This window comes from Sceloporus undulatus, chromosome 1 (genome assembly GCF_019175285.1).
Source record: "Sceloporus undulatus isolate JIND9_A2432 ecotype Alabama chromosome 1, SceUnd_v1.1, whole genome shotgun sequence".
Lineage (NCBI taxonomy): Eukaryota > Metazoa > Chordata > Lepidosauria > Squamata > Phrynosomatidae > Sceloporus > Sceloporus undulatus.
In genome coordinates, this window is record NC_056522.1 from 375,597,263 (window position 1) to 375,616,232 (window position 18,970).

An 18,970-nucleotide genomic window follows, 5' to 3' on the forward strand; every position below is an offset into this window, starting at 1 on the left:
ACCATGCCCTATGAGGAACGACTCAGGGAGCTGGGGATGTTTAGCCTGGAGAAGAGAAGGTTAAGAGGTGATATGATAGCCCTGTTTAAATATTTGAAAGGATGTCATATTGAGGAGGGAGCAAGCTTGTTTTCTGCTGCTCCAGAGAATAGGACCTGGAACAATGGATGCAAGCTACAGGAAATGTTCCACCTCAACATTAGGAGGAACTTCCTGACAGTAAGGGCTGTTTAACAGTGGAACAAACTCCCCCAGAGTGTAATGGAGACTACTTCCTTAGAGGTCTTTAAACAGAGGCTGGATGGCCATCTGTCCGGGATGCTTTGATTGAGAGTTCCTGCATGGCAGAATGGGGTTGGACTGGATGGCCCTTGCGGTCTCTTCCAACTCTATGATTCTATGATTCTATGAAAGGTGCTACAAGATCTTTTCACATACTGATATTAACCCAGCGGTGTCTCTTGTTTCTTTGCGAAAGTGACTTTAAAAATTTCCTACTTTCATATGTTGTTCTTGTTCTGGTAGTTCTCCTATTGCTCCTTATTTTAGGAACCCACAGACATTCTGTGTGTGTGTGTGTGTGTGTGTGTGTGTGTGTGTGTGTGTTGTTTGCCTTCACACCATTTCTGATGTGTGGTGACCCTAAGGTGATCCTATCACAGGGTTTTCTTGGCATGTTTCTTCAGAGTGGGTTTGCCATTGCCATCCTCTGAGACCAGTAGCATTACTAGGGGGTATAGCGGATGTCACAGAGGGGTCACCTAAGAGGGGTGACCCTATAAGAAGGGGAAAAAACTGAGATATCAATCTCCACTGGAAGGCCAGTCACATTTACATTTTTTGCATGGAGAGATTTGCATCTGTGAATCGAGTCAAAATTGATTCACCCTTCCCACTATGTTTTAAGGCAACAAATCTCTCCATGGCATTTAAATCCGGTCTGATGTTCCCATTCACCACCGTTCTGGATCAAAATGGAGGCGCCTCCATTTCCTGAATAGTGGCTATGCGATCCAAATCGATCCAATAGTTTACTCACACCATCAGAGATGTGGATCATTGCGGTTCTTTAAAAAAAAACCGCTAAAGGATCCAGTGCCAAATGCAGTGGTTTAAATGGGGTTTTAGGTCCCCGTCCCCCCAGCAAACTGCACTGAGTACAATCGGTGCAATTCTGAACAATGAGGAAATAAACCAGTTTCCAAACCAGGTTATTTTGTAATGTGAATGGGGACCAGGTTTTCATCCTGAATCAGTGTAAAAATATTGTTGTCCTTGATCAAGGTGGTTTCCTCCCTCCAGAACAGAACAGTCCAGCAGTCTGTACCAGGAGCAAAGAAGAACTTTATCAATAGGATCCCAAAATTTGTAAGCTTGCAAGGTGACGTTACAGACGACTAACATTTCACATGTACATTAGAGAGGTTCTCATGACTTCATTTGGTGCATTTGTCTACTTGGTGTTAGTTTTTAGCAAACAACAATTGAGCATTGCATTTACTTTCCCTTAGTCAGCCGGTGTTATTCAGATGTATAAATAAAAGATATGTTTCATACTGGGAAATACAGTCCTCAATTGTTCAGCCGCTGCTATTTTATCTCTGTCAGCTTCCCTGTTCAAGGTTCTTTCCCAGCGATCAGGACTGTAATATGGCTTTACTTTGGTTTAAGAGTAGTTTAAGCAATTGGAAACAGGGCTAAACAAATTTGGGCTTCTGGGGTAATCAATCTACCTTCTGTAAGTCTCAGAGATACCAATCTATCCTTTTAAACAACCCTACAGGGTACATTTAGCCTGGAGAAGAGATGGTTAAGAAGCTATATGATACCCCTGTTTAAGTATTTGAAGAGGTGTCATATTGAGGATGGTGCAAACTTGTTTTCTGCTGCTCCAGAGAACAGGACCCAGAGCAATGGGTTCAAACTACAGGAAAAGCGATTCCAGCTCAACATTAGGAAGACCTTACTGACAGTAAGAGCTGTTCGGCAGTGGAAGACATTCCCTTGGAAAGTGGTGGAGTCTCCTTCTTTGGAGGCTTTTCATAAATGGCTATCTGTTGGGGATGCTTTGATTGTGAGTTTCTGCATGGCAGATTGGGGTTGGACTAGATGACCCTTGGGTCTCTTCCAACTCTATGATTCTATGGATCTGTACATGTAAACACATTTATTCTGTGCATATGTACATGAAAATACATTTAGGCTGTGCGTATGATATTGCAATTTAAAGGTATAATTTTAATTTTGCTAGTCTTTTATGCCACAACTATTACCATGACATTCAGTAATATATGGGAATTACGATTAATGAGTAACATTAGTACAAAAAACATTACTAAGAATTCTGTGTGGTTTGGGAGGAGGCCATGGGGTTGACACCAACCCTAGCGACGCCACTGTATGAGGCTGAGAGAGTGTGACTTGCCCAAGGTCTGAAGATGCCAGCCACAGATGCTGGCGAAATGTCAGGAAGAAACTCTTATAGAACATGGCCACAGAACCCAAAAACCCAGAAAAAACTATGGTCACCCAATGGGTATCCATGGTTAAGTGGCGACTTGAACCCTGTTCTCCAGAGTCATAGTCCAGCGCTCAAACTACTAGGCCATGTCAGCTCACTAAATGCCCTAGTTTATGTGAATTAATATATAAAGCTGTGTGTGTGTGTGTGTTTTAACAGTTTTTATCTTTTAAAACTGTGTTTTTTTCTTTTAAATAAGCAATCTATTTTAATATTGTAATAATTTAATTCAATTTTAACGTACCACTTTTCTGTTTTAATTGTACTGTTCTTTTAGGATTGAGAGCCACTCTGAGCCCCAGTTCTGGGAAAAGAGCAGGATACCCATAAATATAATAATTATAATAAATACAGTTATAATTATATTATAATAATGAAAATAATTCTAATTATTAAAATAAATATAATATAATATATAATTATATTAAAATAATTAAACAATTACAATAATGAAAATAATTATAATATAATAAACAATTATAACATAATTGTATTATAATTATTAAAATAATTCTAATTATTAAAATAATTATAATATAATACACAATTATAATTTTAATAATAACAATAATATAATATAATGTACAATTATAATGTAATATACGATTATAATGTCATTATAATTGTACACATGCAGTGCACACACTAACAATACTGATATTGCAATGCCTCCTATCGACAACCGGAAATGTCTCCCGAAGCGCAAAGCACCGTGCCCCTTTACCCACCCTTTCCCGCTCTCTTTCTCTCAGCTGACGGCGGCGCTTGTAGCTGTCTAACTCAATGCCTGCACGCAGCCGAAGACCATGGACTGGAAACCGGGAGCGACCTTTCCCAAGAGCGTTCCTCCCCAAAGCAGTTGCGGACTTAGAAGACGTGCGGTAGGGTATCAGGAATCCCGCGGAGAAGCCACAAATAATTTCCCGGGTCAGGCATATGAGTAGCCAGGCCTGAAGCGCGCCGGCTACGACGGAAAGCCCCCAAGGTCCAGTCTCGACCAATCAGCTGCGCGCGCCGCTCTCTCAAGTCATGTGAGGCCTTTTGGAGTTTTGCTTCCGAGCCGCAACCTCCTTGGCTCAGAGTCCGAGGAGAGCCTCCGCGATGCCGCTTTACGAGGGCCTCGGGAGCGGCGGCGAGAAGACCGCGGTGGTGATCGACCTGGGCGCGGCCTTCACCAAGTAAGGCGCCTCCGAAGGCCAGGAAACGCGGGAGGAAAGCGTTGATTCGGGGCTTTGGGGGCTGTGAGGCCATGCTCTAGAAGGGTTTATTCGTGACGTTTCTCCAGCATCTGTGGCTGGCATCGGCAAACTCCTGCAGCTGTGACTCCTTTGATGAATGGTAGAAACACCTTCCCAAGGGAACTGAGGACCATTCCCTTTGGACCCTTTCCAGGTGGACCTATTTTTGCTGCAGAAATAAAGGGGTTTTTCCTCCTAAGCCTATCAGAAAACATCACAGACTTCAGTGTCCTGGTTTATGTCCACAAACACCTGGACAGCTTCAACAGGAAAGGAGAAACTCTTGCACACTGGCCATTAAGCCTGGCCTGGGGGCGGAGTCGATGCGTGGCGTCACATGACACACACCCTGACTCCGCCCCCAGGGCAGCATGACACCACGCACTGCTCCCCACGGCATGCGTCATCACAGCACTCCTCTGGCGCTGGGTTCACATGACGCAGCGTCAAAGGAGCGCCTTATAGCCGCGGCTATCGCACCTTTTCCAGGGCGCAAAAAGGAGCCACTTTTTGCAGTTCCTTTTTTGCAGCCTGGAAAGGCCAGATTGGGGCCACAGCAGGCGGTTGCTACAGTCCCAATCTGGCATGAGCCTTAGGGGCGGTCTGCACAGCCCCAGCGTTTGACTACCAGTCCTGCAAAACACCAAAATGAAGACCCAGCAAATGCAAATGAAAACCACCCAGGGTCAGGGGGATTTCCCTGAAGACAGTGGATCACTAATTAAAGAGACCCTCGATGCCTTGCCATTCAACGTGTAAATCACTTCCTCTCAGCCAAGGGCCACACAGTATGTATATATACCCCACTGACTCCCATGCCAGCATCCTCTGAAGATGCCAGGCACAGACGCAGCTGAAATGTCAGGAATAAATTCTTCTAGAGCACGGCCTCACAGTCCAAAAAATGACAAATTGCTGAGAAAGGAGAAAATGCTGGTTTTGTTTCAACATCTGATTCAAGCTGACCCAACTTGACATTTAATGGGATCAATGGGATCAAAGACACGTTTTGATGGTAGCTGGAACTTACATGTAGAAATGAAATCAGTCCATTTTGTTCGGCTTACTGAAATAGTAAATGTTTGCTTATATACGTCCTTAATTTTTCTAGATGCGGCTTTGCAGGAGAAACAGGACCAAGATGTGTTATTCCTAGTGAAATAAAGAAACCTGGTGTTTCAAAGGTAGGCCTCCTTTTTACCAAAAAGCATGTTGCTAGCATTTTAGTACATATTAAATGTCAATTTGAAGAATTAAAGATTGTTTCACCTTGGATAGGGTTGGCTGGTAAAGACAGGGCAAGGTTCCTGTATAGTTACTGTCTTGTAGAAGAGGGAATTTAAGCAAGTGTTGCTTGTGTGACAAGTAGTGCCTGCTACAATTCTGTCTTCTGCACAACTATTAAAGAAACAGGAGCCCTTCCTTGTATTTCAGCTGGCATCCCTACCTTTGAAGCAGTTTACATAATATTATAACAGCCATATAAAATATAGCAATATTGCCAACTACAGAGTTCTGGAAGATGAAACTGTTAACTGCTTAAGGTTATCAGTGCATAGGTAACTCCAACTAGGCTGTCTATGTTTAGGAATAGCTGCAAATGGTAAAAGAACTCAGTGACATGGAGGTCACTTGCGTCTCTGCTGTCAGCGATGAATCTAGGAACACCTTCAAATGTCATACACAGTATTTTCAGTTGCAAATGCTTAGGCTGAGTTACAAGAATTTGAGGGTATTGTAAGTCATCTTGATACTGTGCAAAGAACCCTCCTGGGTAAATAGAGCCTGTTGTGTGGCAATGGTGGGCTATTAAATAAGTAAGAAAGCTAGGAAATATCAGTTAACATGACTCATGGCATTACACTGTTAATATGCAATGCTTGCAAGGAGAAAAATTCATAAGCATTACATTCTAGTCTGCTTTTTAAGTAGCTGATACAACATACGTATGAGAAGTTGTTTTTAAAATAGCTTGATATGGTCTTTCTTTCCTTCACAGCCTATCAAAGTTGTTCAGTGCAACATTAACACAGAAGAGTTGTATTCCTACCTGAAGGAGTTCATCCACATGCTTTATTTCAGGTAGGAAATGACGGATCAATTCATTTTCCTCTGGTAAGGCTTATGCCCCCACCCCCACTTTTTAGGAGGAGGAGACAGATTATAAATTAAATGATAATGAAGTGAACAAGAAATAGGATGTTTAATTTTTTTTAAAAAAATTTTTTTGTTATACAGTCTAATATTTCCAGTTCTGTTTAGACTATAGAGAAGTGGTGCTCTGCCTTTTTATTCTTTAGACCCACCTTTACATCTACATGAAGACATTCCTCCCCCCACTTGTAGTGCATGAATAAAAATATTTTGGTTTAAACTAATGTATATTTATATTTTAACATTTTATAAGGAAATAACATTTAAATTAGAACAGTTTTATGTAAAAAAAACACCAATATTTAACGCAACGCATGTGTAAATTTTATACCTAAAAAATTTAGGAGGAGGAGGAGGGAGCATTTGTTCTCACCTGTAGGCTGGATGGATTTTATACAATGGATAAGGAGAAACTATGGTAAATAGTCCAAAAGTGTAGTCCCACTGCTATCAGAGTGATTTATTCCCATTTTATTGTGCATGCTTTGGACTTCTAAGTTTGGAAACTGCTGAGTGTTGTGTCTGCTGGAATCTCTGGTTAAGAAACGAATCTGTACCAAAAGGAACCAGCTGTGATTCATCTTTCTGGTTGTATGCATTACCTTTTCAGACACTTACTGGTAAACCCTCGAGACCGCCGTGTTGTGATTGTGGAGTCTGTTCTGTGCCCTTCCCATTTCAGGGAGACCCTCACAAAGGTCCTGTTCAAGTATTTTGAGGTAATAAATCCCAAGCCCCTGTTTTTGCTGACAGTCTTAATAGATACTCGGTTTTCTTGGTTTCCTTGTGGGGAAAGCAACTGCTGACTCCAACTGGGTATTTTTAAAATTATTTTTCTTTAATACTTTTAAGCTGAAAGTATTAAGTCAGCCAGGTGCTGGGGGACTGGTTCTGACTCCAGGTTTGGATCAGAGCTTGGAGAAGTTACTGTTTTTTGGCTACAATTACCGGAAGGACCCAGGATTCTGAGAGCTGTAATCCCCCAAAGTAACATTTCCATGCTCACTTGCTCACATCTCTCTCAAGGAGGGTGCTTGTGTGCATGTGTTTACATACACAAAGTGGAGAGCCTTTCCTCCATTACATCCTCCTTGCTTTCATCTTCTCTAAATAAAGGAGAGCAGAAGGACTGCATGAGTAAAACATGACTATACCAGACCTGATTTATTATGTCCTTGTTTGGATTACGTGTGAAATTGGAGGACAGAAGAAACCATTTTTATTATGAGCCTTCAAGTCAACTCTGGTTTATGATGCTTCTCTCCTAGGGGTTTCTTAGGCAATTTTATTCAGAGGAGATTTGTCATTGCCTTCCTCTGAGCCTGAGAGAGTGCATCTTGTTCATGATCTACCAGTGGGTTTCCATGGTTGAACCAGTATTCAGACCCTGGTCTTCTGAGTCCTAGTCCCAAAACTCAAACTACTGCACCACATTGGCGCTCACGGAGGAAGTTATTTTATATTAATTTGGACTAATTGTCAACCAAGCCCAGTATTGGCAATTGGTCTCTGGCAGAACATCCTTCCTTCATCAGGTGCTTTTATTTGGAGATACAAGGATCAAAGCAGGGGCTTTCTGTATTTAAAGCATAATGGGAGAGCTCTCACATCTTCATTGCCTCCTCTTCAGTTTGTCCCTTTTGTGTTTCCTCTAGGTTCCTTCTGTGCTTTTTGCCCCAAGCCATCTGATGTCTCTTCTGACACTTGGGATTAATTCAGCTATGGTCTTGGATTGTGGCTACACAGAAAGTCTGGTGTTACCTGTATCTTTTTTTTCTTTTGCTCTCCCCCCTTCAGTGTGAATAAGACAGGAGGAATATGTTAGTCAAGAGAACGTGGCTCCTCAAACCATCCAATTAAACTGTAACCTTGGGGGAAATACGTAGTTATTTTTTGGATTTATATCATGCCTTTCCCCCCAAAATGGAACTGAAGGTAGATTTTTATAATGTGGGAAAAACTGAACTTTGAGAACAGAAATATCTCCCATTATTTCACAGTGACTGTCTATGATATTTAGTATTTAGTTTTCTGTATCATAAATAGTATTAATGAAGCATCCTTAGCTGCTCACAGATTTATGAAGGAATTCCAGTTCTGAATTGCTGGGCAGCTCTTCCGTTGGGAGGAAAAGCCATACACAAGTAAGTTGATAGCAAGTATTTTGTTAAAGCCTTCGTGCTGTAGGCAGTAGTCTTGAATGCATTCAGGTATAACATTTCTGCCCACAAATGCTCTCGTCCTCCAAACTGCACAGTAAGCTGCAGACAATAGCAGGACAGTGTTCCTAAAACAGGGCTTTTCCTGAATTTATCATTACGAGGATTCAGAAATGTCACATCTGAACCGTTCCTTTGGCTATGCTCCAATTGTTTTGTAGCAATTCATGAAATTTTTACAAAATCTATGTTAACCACTATGTCTCCAATTGCTATAGAAAGTAGTACTGTATGTTATACCGAAGCTTATTGTGGAAACAATAGTAATTACACAGTTTGGCTCCAGACTGTATCTTTTAAAATAATAATATTTCTTGCCTGTCTCGCCCCATGGATCAAGGCGGAGAACAACAATAGATTAACATACATAACATCACATGTTAATCTAATTGTTTGATTGTTTTTTTTTTAACTTTTGCATTACCCATTTTTCTAAATGTATTTTGTTTGGACTCAAACTGCAACCAGCCTTGGGTCTCATGTTGGGAGAAAGGTGGTATATAATTTTTTTAAAAAAATAAATGATAATTTTTCTCTAAAATAATTTCTGCTGTTGCAATCCTTTAGAGAGTTGGAGTACCAGCTACTGGAACAAAGCACCGTGGATACTGGAGCCACCAAAGGCCAGAGCCTTCCCTCAGTGATGGGTAATTTTATCTTTGTTGATGTAAGAGGGATACTACTCATTGAAACTGTTTCAAGGAAGGATGTGTTACATCCCCCTTTTACCATCATCTTGCTTACTAGAGTTATAAAAGTAAAATCAGCAGGCAATCTATCTTCATTAAAGTCAATAGTAATATCCTTTCTGGAATCTTACTGGACCTAAGATGCAATGGTTGGTGGGCCTTACTCAAGCCTCCTTCTAATAGGAGGCATGTTGTTAATTTGGGACAGGGAGAAAAATATTCAGTACTCTATATTTCAATTTATTCCATTCCATATTTTTAAAATGAAAGATTAACCTGATTTGGCAGAACCTAAGTATATTTGCTCAAATGTCTTTAAACACAAATTTCCAGACATGTGTTCTGTTAAACTAGTGTTTAACAATAAAACGGTGTGTGTTTTAATGTTGACATTTTGAAACGGCACTTTCTGCCTTATTTCTACTATCTTCTCAGTGCACTCTGCATTGGGATCCAGTCAGTCAATGTTGATTGCAGCTCTGTTGGACTAAACTGTTTCCTGTATTTTTAGGTTCTGTTCCAGAAGACATTGTAGAAGACATCAAAGGTAAAACAAATTTCTTCATATAGAACATACCTTAGCTTTCCCCTAATAAAGCAGTGATAGCAGATAGACAACAGATTGTCACACTCCAGTTGGATGTCTTTAGGTGCCTCTTTTCATAGTGCTGTCTGAATGACAGCAACTAATGCTGTAATAATTTTCCAAAACAAAACAAAAGTTTTAGTTTTTTATCTTGGAATCTTACAAACTAGGCCTGTGGATTTTACACACAACTAAGAGCCGGTACAGACAGGCCAAAATAAAGCTGCTTCGGGTTACTTTGGAGCTATGCTGTTTAAATGATGCATGCGTCCTAAGAGGCCAGAAGCCATGCTAAAGCCACACCTCAGTCCTAAGGAGCATAGGTTTGGCGCAGCTTCTGCCCTCTTAAGATGTGTGTGTGTCATTTAAACAGCATTCCTCCAAAGTGACCCAAAGCAGCTTTATTTTGGCCTGTCTGTATGGACCCTAAGAGGATCTTATATTAGACTGGACAACCTACAGCATGTAGGCCATATCCACTTCAGAGTTTTGCTTCTAGCATGTGCTTTCATCATATATAGCTTATGTGCAGACTTGTCAGTTTGGCTAAGAACATTGGGTGATTTGATATAATGCCATGTAGAGAATGGAACAAACTTGTTTTCTGCTCCTGCACAGACTACAAGATGGAGCAAGCTTGTTTTCTGCTGCTCCAAAGACTAGGACACAAAATGATGAATTGATGGTACAAAAAAAGATTCCACTTAAAACACCAGAAAAAAACTTCCTGGCAATAAGAGCTGTTTGACAGTGGAATAGATTGTCTCAGAGAGTGGTGGACATTCCTTTGGCCATCAATCAGGGATGTTTTAGTTCTGCATTCTTTTCTGGTGGGGGGTTGGTCTAAGTGGCCCTTGCAGTTTCTTCCAACTCTGTGATTCTAAGTCTATGAATTTGCTTCCTCCACTGATAAGAACAGGGACCTCATGAACACTGAGGAATTTTATTTGCACACTGGAGTTCCCTCACTCAGAACTAATAGTTGCATCAGGACATTATACCTGTTAGAAAGATTGTATACAGTGAGCCTTTGTATCGAGTTTATTTTATATGATATTGTAGCTCTTAATGTTGTAATGCTGTTTTTATTGTTGTAAATAAAAATTATTGTTATTATTATCTGCTGGGGTTTGGTTGTAGGGAACCCCCCACCCCATGGATCCCAAAATCCATGGATACTCAAATCCTACTATATACAATGGTGTAGTAATTATATAAAATATAATTATATAAAATGGCAAAATCAAGGTTTGCTTTTTGGATTTTTAAAAATATTTTTCAAGCCGTGGATGGTTGAATCTGTGGATATTGAGGATAGGCTGTAATAATTAAGAATATTCTAAAGATTTCGTCTGTCTTTCTCTGTAGTTCGTACATGCTTTCTGAGTGATCTCCAGCGGGGGCTAAAGATTCAGGCAGCAAAGTTCAATATGGATGGCACTGCTGAGGTATGTGAGGAATAATGTGACTTTCCAATTCAGTAGAAGAGAAAATTTTAGATTTCCATTTCATGTTTCTTCTTCTGATGATGTTGTTTCAACCATAGCGTCCAACCCCACCTCCTGATGTAGACTATCCACTGGATGGAGAGAAAATATTGCATGTCAATGGAGCAATTAGGTGAGAAATGTGACAGGGTTTTACATTATTATGAGGGCTGATGTTGTCCCTCTCCCATTATTGTAATATTTTTTTGCCAACAATTCTGCTCGGTGGCATCTGCCACCCTCCTCCTAGATTTTACTTGCTGGAAGAGCAGAATGCAAAGGTCTTGAGGCAATTACTCCGAATGTTATCATCCATGAGGTTAATGCAAGGGTTAAGATCCATTCAATGCTTTGGATTTGGTTCTAAAAGGTGGAAAGGGATGCGTGATGTGCTTTAACCTCTTGAAAAGAAATAGTTGTTTATTAAGTATTTGGATTACTCAAAGCCTCCTTTTGTTTCTTACCAACAGAGATTCTGTTGTTGAAATACTCTTCGAGCAGGATAATGAAGAAAAATCAGTGGCCACTTTAATTCTGGACTCACTTATGGAGGTACTACAACTAACCTTGGAGGTTGTTGCTTTTGAGGTGCCCAACTATCTCTGCCAGCAACAAACTTCTCCAAAGGCCTGCTTCAATCTGGACCACAACAAACTACAATTCCCAGAATTCCATAGCATTGAGCCATGGCAGTTAAAGCAATGTCAAACTGGATTATTTCTGCAGTATGGATGCAGCCTATTTCCTCTTAGAATGCCATAGCAACATGTTATGGAATCCTAGGGCTTGCAATTTAGGGCAGAGTATTTAGAATTCTTAGCCAAAGAGGGTTACCTTGTGCCTCCCCAAACTACAAATTCTAAGATTCCATAGACTGCTGCCTTGTCCCTCCCCATTCCTTTTAGGGTAATGCTTTCCACAATTATAGCATTATGATCCTACTTTTAATGCTATAATTGTGGAAAGCATTACCCTAAAAGGAATGGGGAGGGACAAGTGGGTCCCCACCTTCAGTGTCAGCGTCTCCTTGGTATGTTGAGGGAATTATTATCTCAAATAGAAAACTGAGAGAGGAGGGTAACTTAGGGGATCTTGCCACCTATATATACCAGTACTCACTGCAGAGAAACTCCGATTTAATGAATAATTTTATTTAGAAACGTACAAGGGTGCACACATACACACAGAGCTGATGCAACCTTAAGAACCATTCAAGATTAACAGAAGGAAAAGGTGTGAAAGATAGTGACAAATCTGGAATTAGAGGGGGTGATAATTAGCAATCCTGGAGAGAGAGTTCCACAGAAGATAAAGATGGCTCGCTCAGCCAGCATCTGAGGGCGATACAAAGAGTGGAACTTCTTTTTATAGAAGAGAGCCCTGGTCTGTAGCAACAAATTGGTTAGGTGGGGGGCAGGTATGATCCTGTTTCACACCCTTGAGGGGTGTATGATGCTATCCCATGGTGTAACAAAGACCTGATGGTTTTCCCATGGAATTAACGAAAGGATTCCAGAAGAACTGATGGTTTAAACTTTGGAGTTATAAAACAGTTTGAGACAATCCCTAGTCATTAGGCAAGAAAGGTAGATAGGATCACAAGTGAAGGTTATAGTCTCTAAGTGCTTTGCGCTATGGCACACTTAGCCTTAAGTGCAGAGAGCTTGGGAGAGGAGGGAGTGTATCAGCAAACCCATTTGCCTTTTAGTTTAGTACTATCTAGGTCCCTCACATCTCTTTAGGTCATCGCTCTTACCTAATTTCCACAGATCATTGTGACTTCTCCAAACCCATGTGCAATGCTAGATATGAATTAATGAAAACCACATATCCAGTTAGAAGGGTGTGGGGTGTGCTAACAAAAGGGCCCCAATTCCGCCACAGCATTGACAAACATGCACATCCTGCTAAAACAGCTGGTCATAACCTGCTGCTTTTTGAGAGCTCACAGTAGTTGCAGTGAACTTCCAAGCAATTGGCAGTGTAGCTGCCTATCCTTTCTGTTGATCTGCACCTCCCCCCCCCCCCAATAACAATTATTACCACCATCTCTTTCCCTGGACCATTGAATGCTGGTGACAAGGAAGAGAGCATCCTATTAATTTCAATCCTACATCAGCTGAATGGGGAATGAGTGACTTCTTGCTGCAGCTTATATTGGGCAGTAGATAAGGCTGTTCGACTTCATTTGTATAGTAAGCCTATTGTTGGAGCTATACATACTGGCGGATGGCGTCACGTGCTAGGGGTTGGCCAAGGGTGCACCGCCCATATTGGCCTCACCTAGCACGTGACGGGGGTGTCAAAATAGCGGCGTTCTGTACACATGGGTGCCGCCATTTTGACATGACAGATGCTTAGCATCTGCACGTCCCAGCGCGTCTGTGATGCCGCAAGTGCGCCATTGGTGCATTGTGGCATCACAAACATGCCGCAAGAAGAATCCGTTTTTTAAGGGTTCGTTTTGCTCCGTAGGGTCTGGAGGCTGCGACTTCCCCATGGAGCAAACCAGGGCGGTGGGAGACTGTCCTTTTTGGGTGGTCTGTATCCCACCGTTGTTATTAAAAGGGGATCAAGATAACACCTCAAATGCCATCAGGCTTTAGTGACAATACCGTTAGCACACTGATTGTTCAACAGAGACCACGGCCACCACTACCAAGCAGAGTAATGTGGAAAAGCCCAGATTCTTTACTGTAGAAGCAGAATGGCAGAATCTGCCTAGGTAAAGACTAGCAAGCTCTTGGGAAAGTGAACCCATAACAGTAGGAGGCCAGTTTCCCCCTTCCTTGCAGATTACAGGTTTTTTATTTGTTTGTTTGTTTGTTTTGTTTTTTGCATACAAGAAATAACCTGACCTTCTTTAAAATGGATCTTGTTGAATTTATGGGTCAAATAAAGCATTTTCACACCTCTTTGTTGCCAGTGTCCGATAGATACCAGAAAACAGTTGGCTGAGAACTTGGTGGTCATTGGCGGCACTGCTATGCTGCCAGGATTCCTGCACAGGTTAATGGCGGAAATCAGATACCTGGTGGAGAAGCCCAAGTACAAGGAAATACTGGGCTCAAAGACCTTCCGAGTGCACACCCCGCCTGCAAAGCCCAACTGTGTGGCCTGGTTGGGAGGTTAGTCTGAGATAATGTTGGGAGGAGGGGTGCGCTGTGGGAGAGAGTGGAGTTATGACGAATATTCAATAGGGCCTTGTAACAGCCTTCAGCAATTACTGAGAATCCGCTGTCTTAGACTCCCTGTTCAAAGGTGTAAACACTTTAGAGTCAGCCCTCCATATTCCAAGATTTTTTATCCATTTATTCAAGAAAATATATTTAAAATATATTAATTCCAAAATGCAAAGCTTCATTTTGCCATTTTATATAAGGGACGCCATTTCATGATGCTTCTGTGTTTAATGGGACTTGAGCAACCACAGATTTTGATATCCACAGGGGATTGTGGAATCAAAGCCTAGTAGATACCAAAGGCCCACTGTATTTTGCAGTATCTAAATTTCTCTATGACTAAGAGGTCTGAGTGTATTCTAAGAGGAAAGTAACCCTTTGATTTTGTGAACTGAGCCTATGGAGCCCTGGTTGTGCAGTGGTTAAATGCCTGTACTGCAGCCAATCACTCAAACCATAAGGTTGTGAGTTAAATACTAGCCAGGGGCTCAGGGTCAACTCAGGTTTGCATCCTTCTGAGGTCACTAAAATGAGTACCCAGCTTGTTGGGGGCAATTAGCTTAGATGCATTGGCAGCAAATGAACGGTTAAAGTCTATGAAAGTCATAGAAACCCACCAATAACAAGTAAGTATTGTTTCCAAATTATGTATGTCACACTTGTATCTCACACTATTTTTCTACTTAGTATCAGCAGAACATGTTAAAATGTTTCCTAGCAAGACTCAGCTTTCTGCATGATTGGATTCATTTTAAATTTTGAAGAGCTTACATTTTCCAAGCAGACTTTTCCTTCGGCATGGTTCTACTTTCCTTAGGTCACTTTCTGACCTTTCTTCTTTCATATAGAAACCATTGCCTTATTTATGAATGGTCCTGTTGCACTTCCAAACTGATAGGCTCTGAATTAGCTCCTTGAATTCACTAGAGACTTTAATCAAGATTGTGTACATTTTGAATGTATTTCCCAAAAAGTCTAGAAGAGATTAACTAAGGTTAACTTGGTTGTGTATGTATGCGATTGCCTTCAAGTCACCAGTTAACTTAATGACAACCCCATTAGTTTCATAGGGTTTTCTTAGACAAAGAGTACTCAGAGGTGGTTTTGCCAGTTCCTCTGAAATCTAGCCTAGACCTGGCATTCATGGGTGGTCTCTCATTCAAGTACTAATAAGGGATTACCCTACTTAGTTTCCAAGATCAGGCAGGATCTTGTCCCTTCAGGGTATGTAGGCCAACTTGGCTATACCAAACAGTAAACTAATATAGACAAAACTGTAATTGTACTTCAATCTCCAGCTACCTTGGTTTTTTTCTCCCTCTTATGAATCAAAATTCTACTTTTGTTCCACATTACAGGAGCCATTTTTGGAGCCCTCCAAGACATCCTTGGCAGTCGTTCGGTATCAAAAGAATATTACAACCAGACAGGTCGCATCCCTGACTGGTGTTGCCTCAATAACCCTCCTTTGGAAATAATGTTTGATGTAGGGAAAACACCCCCACCCTTAATGAAAAGGGCCTTTTCCACTGAGAAGTAGAATTCTGAGACAAGAGTTTGATTCACATTATGGCACTCCCTTCCTTGCATCTCTTCCTGATGTTAAAGGTTGTCTCTCAAACGTGGAAGATTCAGCTCCACATGAGTGGTCGCGATGTTGGCCTTTTCTGTCCCCTTGTGTCAGCTACCCTAACTTTATATGATACCCCTTTGTTGTGCTTATTTATTATGTACAGTCATTAGAAAGCAAGGTTACAAACCTTCAATCTTTATTATTATTTAAAGCATGTAAAACAAACTTTTTAGCACCTGAACTTCCAAATGGAGCTTCCTCTGCCAAACCCAACTTAAAGTTTTATTTCACCTTAGTACTCGATTAAAACATGGAAAACAAAACTCTGTGGCATTGTGTGTGTTTTCTCCCCTGGAAGTCTGTCTGAAGACTGGTTTTGCTTTTGAAAAATGTGAGGTCAGTGTACACAACAGAGACTGATATAAAATCGCAGCCAAAAATTATGTTGTTTTTTTTTAATTATTAAACAGCCAATTCCAGCTTACAGTGTTGGTCTTAGTAGGTTATCTTGGCCAGGTCTCTTCAGAGGAGGTTTGCCATTGCTTTCCTCAGCCAGAGAGACTGTGGCTGCATCCACACTGCTGAAATAATCCACTTTGACACCACTTTAACTGCCCTGGCTCTGCTAGTTTCTGGAAATTACAGTTTATTGTGGCACCGGAGCATTCTGACAGAAAAGGCTAAATGTCTCAGAAAACTATAGTTCCCAGAATTCCATACCATTGAGCCATGACAGTTATAGTGGTGTTAAACTGGATTATTTCCACAGTGAAGATTCAGCCTGTGACTTGGTTGAGATCACCCGCTGGGCTTCCATGGCTGAATAGGGATTTGATCCCTGGTCTCTCAAGAGTCCTAGTCCAACACTCAAATACTGCAACCTGCTGGCTCTGCACCAGAATTATAACAACACAAATGGAGCGGTAACAATATTGTGCACTATTATTATTATTATGTGCTTAAGGTTTTTTTAGTTCGAGTTTTCATTTTGTTCAATGTTACTAATGTGTTAGTTATTTACGGTACTATTAATAAGTTAATTTCCAATTCAATATTAATGAATTCACTTTCAGGCTTCCAAGCTCCTAATATCTGGATTTTTATGGTCCAAGATGATCAAATGAATGATATGGAAACAAAAAAATAAATCACACCCTCTATATGTCAAATCTCTCCTTGTCATTCACCTCTTAAGACTCAGAGCTCTGCCATACTTGGAAGAGAATTTCCAGTGACAATCCTGGACCTTCCCTTCCTTCCCTTACTATTTGATTGTTACAGAATTATTGGTTGTAACACACAAGCAGTAAAGATGTTTAACTGAATAGTGTTTCAAGAGATGAGAGTTAACGTGTTGAGTCTTGGACTCTGACTCCAGAGACCTGGGTTCAAATCCAGACTTGGTCACGGAAACCCACTGAGCAAGTCACACTCTCTCAGCCTAAGAAAAGCAATAGAAAATTCCCTCTGAATATATCTTGCAAAGAATGATTGATGGGGGACATTCAGAGATAGTTGCCTTGAGGGCAGATAACAAAGTACAAATGTAACATAACCAGCTACATATGGAAACACAACTGTGGACTCACAGGGGATTTTTAAAACAGAACTCAAATGGCAGATCTTTTTAGCCGCTGCTCTCCATTCAAAAACAATGGAAATGTTGTTGCTGTTAGGCAACTGTGTGACTTTGGGGTTGTACCTCCATATGACACCACACCCGCAAATACCCCTCTAGGGACTGGGAGAGACATTTTCACCATATTTTTATGCTGCCCTTGGCCATGTTCATCCCTGGAGAGGCCTTTTTTTCCCTCAAAAAATTCCAGCTTATTTGCAGGTTTTAAAAAGGCCTTATGGGGCCAGAGGGTCTTCAGAACCCAGCAAAAATGCACTCCACGCATTCCAAAAATGCATTTTGGGGCAAAAAAAGTTCTTTAAAAATAATGTAACCCTCCCCTGGGGGGCTCTGAGGACCACACAAGTAAACCTGGGGCCCACATGCAACCGGCAGACTACATTTTGCCTATCCTATGGCATCATTGCCAATCTTATCCAGATGTGGACCTGTCTGTAATGGGTTTATATTATGAACAACTATGGAAGACTGGAAGGGTGTGTGTTTTGCATTAGGCCCCCCCCCCAGGAGAACTTGCAAAAAAATAAACACATTTACACCCAAACAACTTGAGAGGTTACAGGGGCATTTTCACCATGTTTGGGGTTTCAAAAAAGGGCTTCCCTGGTCCTACAAAAGAGCCCAAGAGTGCACAAAATGTGGTAGAAGTCCCAATCCCATCTAGTGGCTATTTTGGAACATCTCGGTGTTTGACTCCTGGCCGGCCCAAGAAGCATCCAAATGTAGAAATTCCCTCCACACATTCTAGAGTTCATCTGGGGGCATTCTGGGACAAAAGAAAAACTGCAAACATTATTTTGAGCCCTGTGGGTTTGCTATTGGAGGAGCAAAGAGGAGGAAGGAACATTAACAGTCTTAAGATACATGGATGACACCATACTACTGGTGGGCAACATCATGGACTTGAACAATTACTAAGTGAGGTCAAGGAAGAAAGTGCAAAGGCAGGCTTACTACTCAACATAAATAAAACAAGAATGATGACCACAGAGGATCTACGTAAATTCAACTTAGATAATGAGGAAATTGAAATAGAGACTTTCTATACCTTGGATTAAACTTTGATCAGAATGGAGACTACAGTCAAGAAATCAGAAGATTGGAAATGGGATGGGCAGCTATTAAAGAAGCAGACAAGAACAATGTAAGGATGTGAGAGCGGTACAGTGAATAAAGCCAAAAGAAAGAAAACCGACTCATTTGAGATGTGGTGCTGGAGCTGGAGAAGAGTGGCGAGGATACTGTGGACAGCCCAAAAGACAAACAAATGGGTCCTAGAACAAATCAAACCAGAATCTCCATGGAAGCCAAGATTATCAAATTGAAACTGTTGTATTTTGGCCACATCACAAAGGCATGAATAATTAGAAAATGATAATGCTAGGAAAGGTAGAAGGCGACCAAAAGAAGAAGCCCACATGCGAGATGGTTAAACTCAATAGTTTATCACATGGGGGCAAACTGCAAAAATCCCATGCAGAAACAGGATTTAAAAACCAAAAAAAACCCAAAAGTGGGTAGTTTTTCACACACAACAGGAATAATGTGACATTAACCCAAACAGAAAGTAGACAAAACCTGCCCCCTTTTACTTTCAGGATTTTCCAAAAGTAAAAAGGAGTGGGTTTTGTTTAGCTTCCGTTCAGGTTAACGTCACATTAATTCTCATTAATGCTGACGTT

The 18,970-nt window shown here is 41.1% G+C and overlaps 1 protein-coding gene across 1 annotated transcript; it reads left to right on the top strand.

Moving 5' to 3' along the window:
- The first annotated feature begins 3,527 nt into the window (after window positions 1-3,527).
- ACTR10 (actin related protein 10) lies at window positions 3,528-15,972 on the top strand. Its single transcript, XM_042445772.1, has 13 exons — window positions 3,528-3,699; window positions 4,871-4,943; window positions 5,759-5,841; window positions 6,524-6,632; window positions 7,569-7,676; window positions 7,990-8,057; window positions 8,700-8,779; window positions 9,333-9,368; window positions 10,776-10,855; window positions 10,954-11,027; window positions 11,365-11,446; window positions 13,821-14,022; window positions 15,435-15,972. The coding sequence occupies exons 1-13, from the start codon at window positions 3,623-3,625 to the stop codon at window positions 15,614-15,616; spliced, it is 1,254 nt and encodes a 417-aa protein (XP_042301706.1). The 5' UTR covers window positions 3,528-3,622; the 3' UTR covers window positions 15,617-15,972.
- The last annotated feature ends 2,998 nt before the right edge of the window (window positions 15,973-18,970 follow it).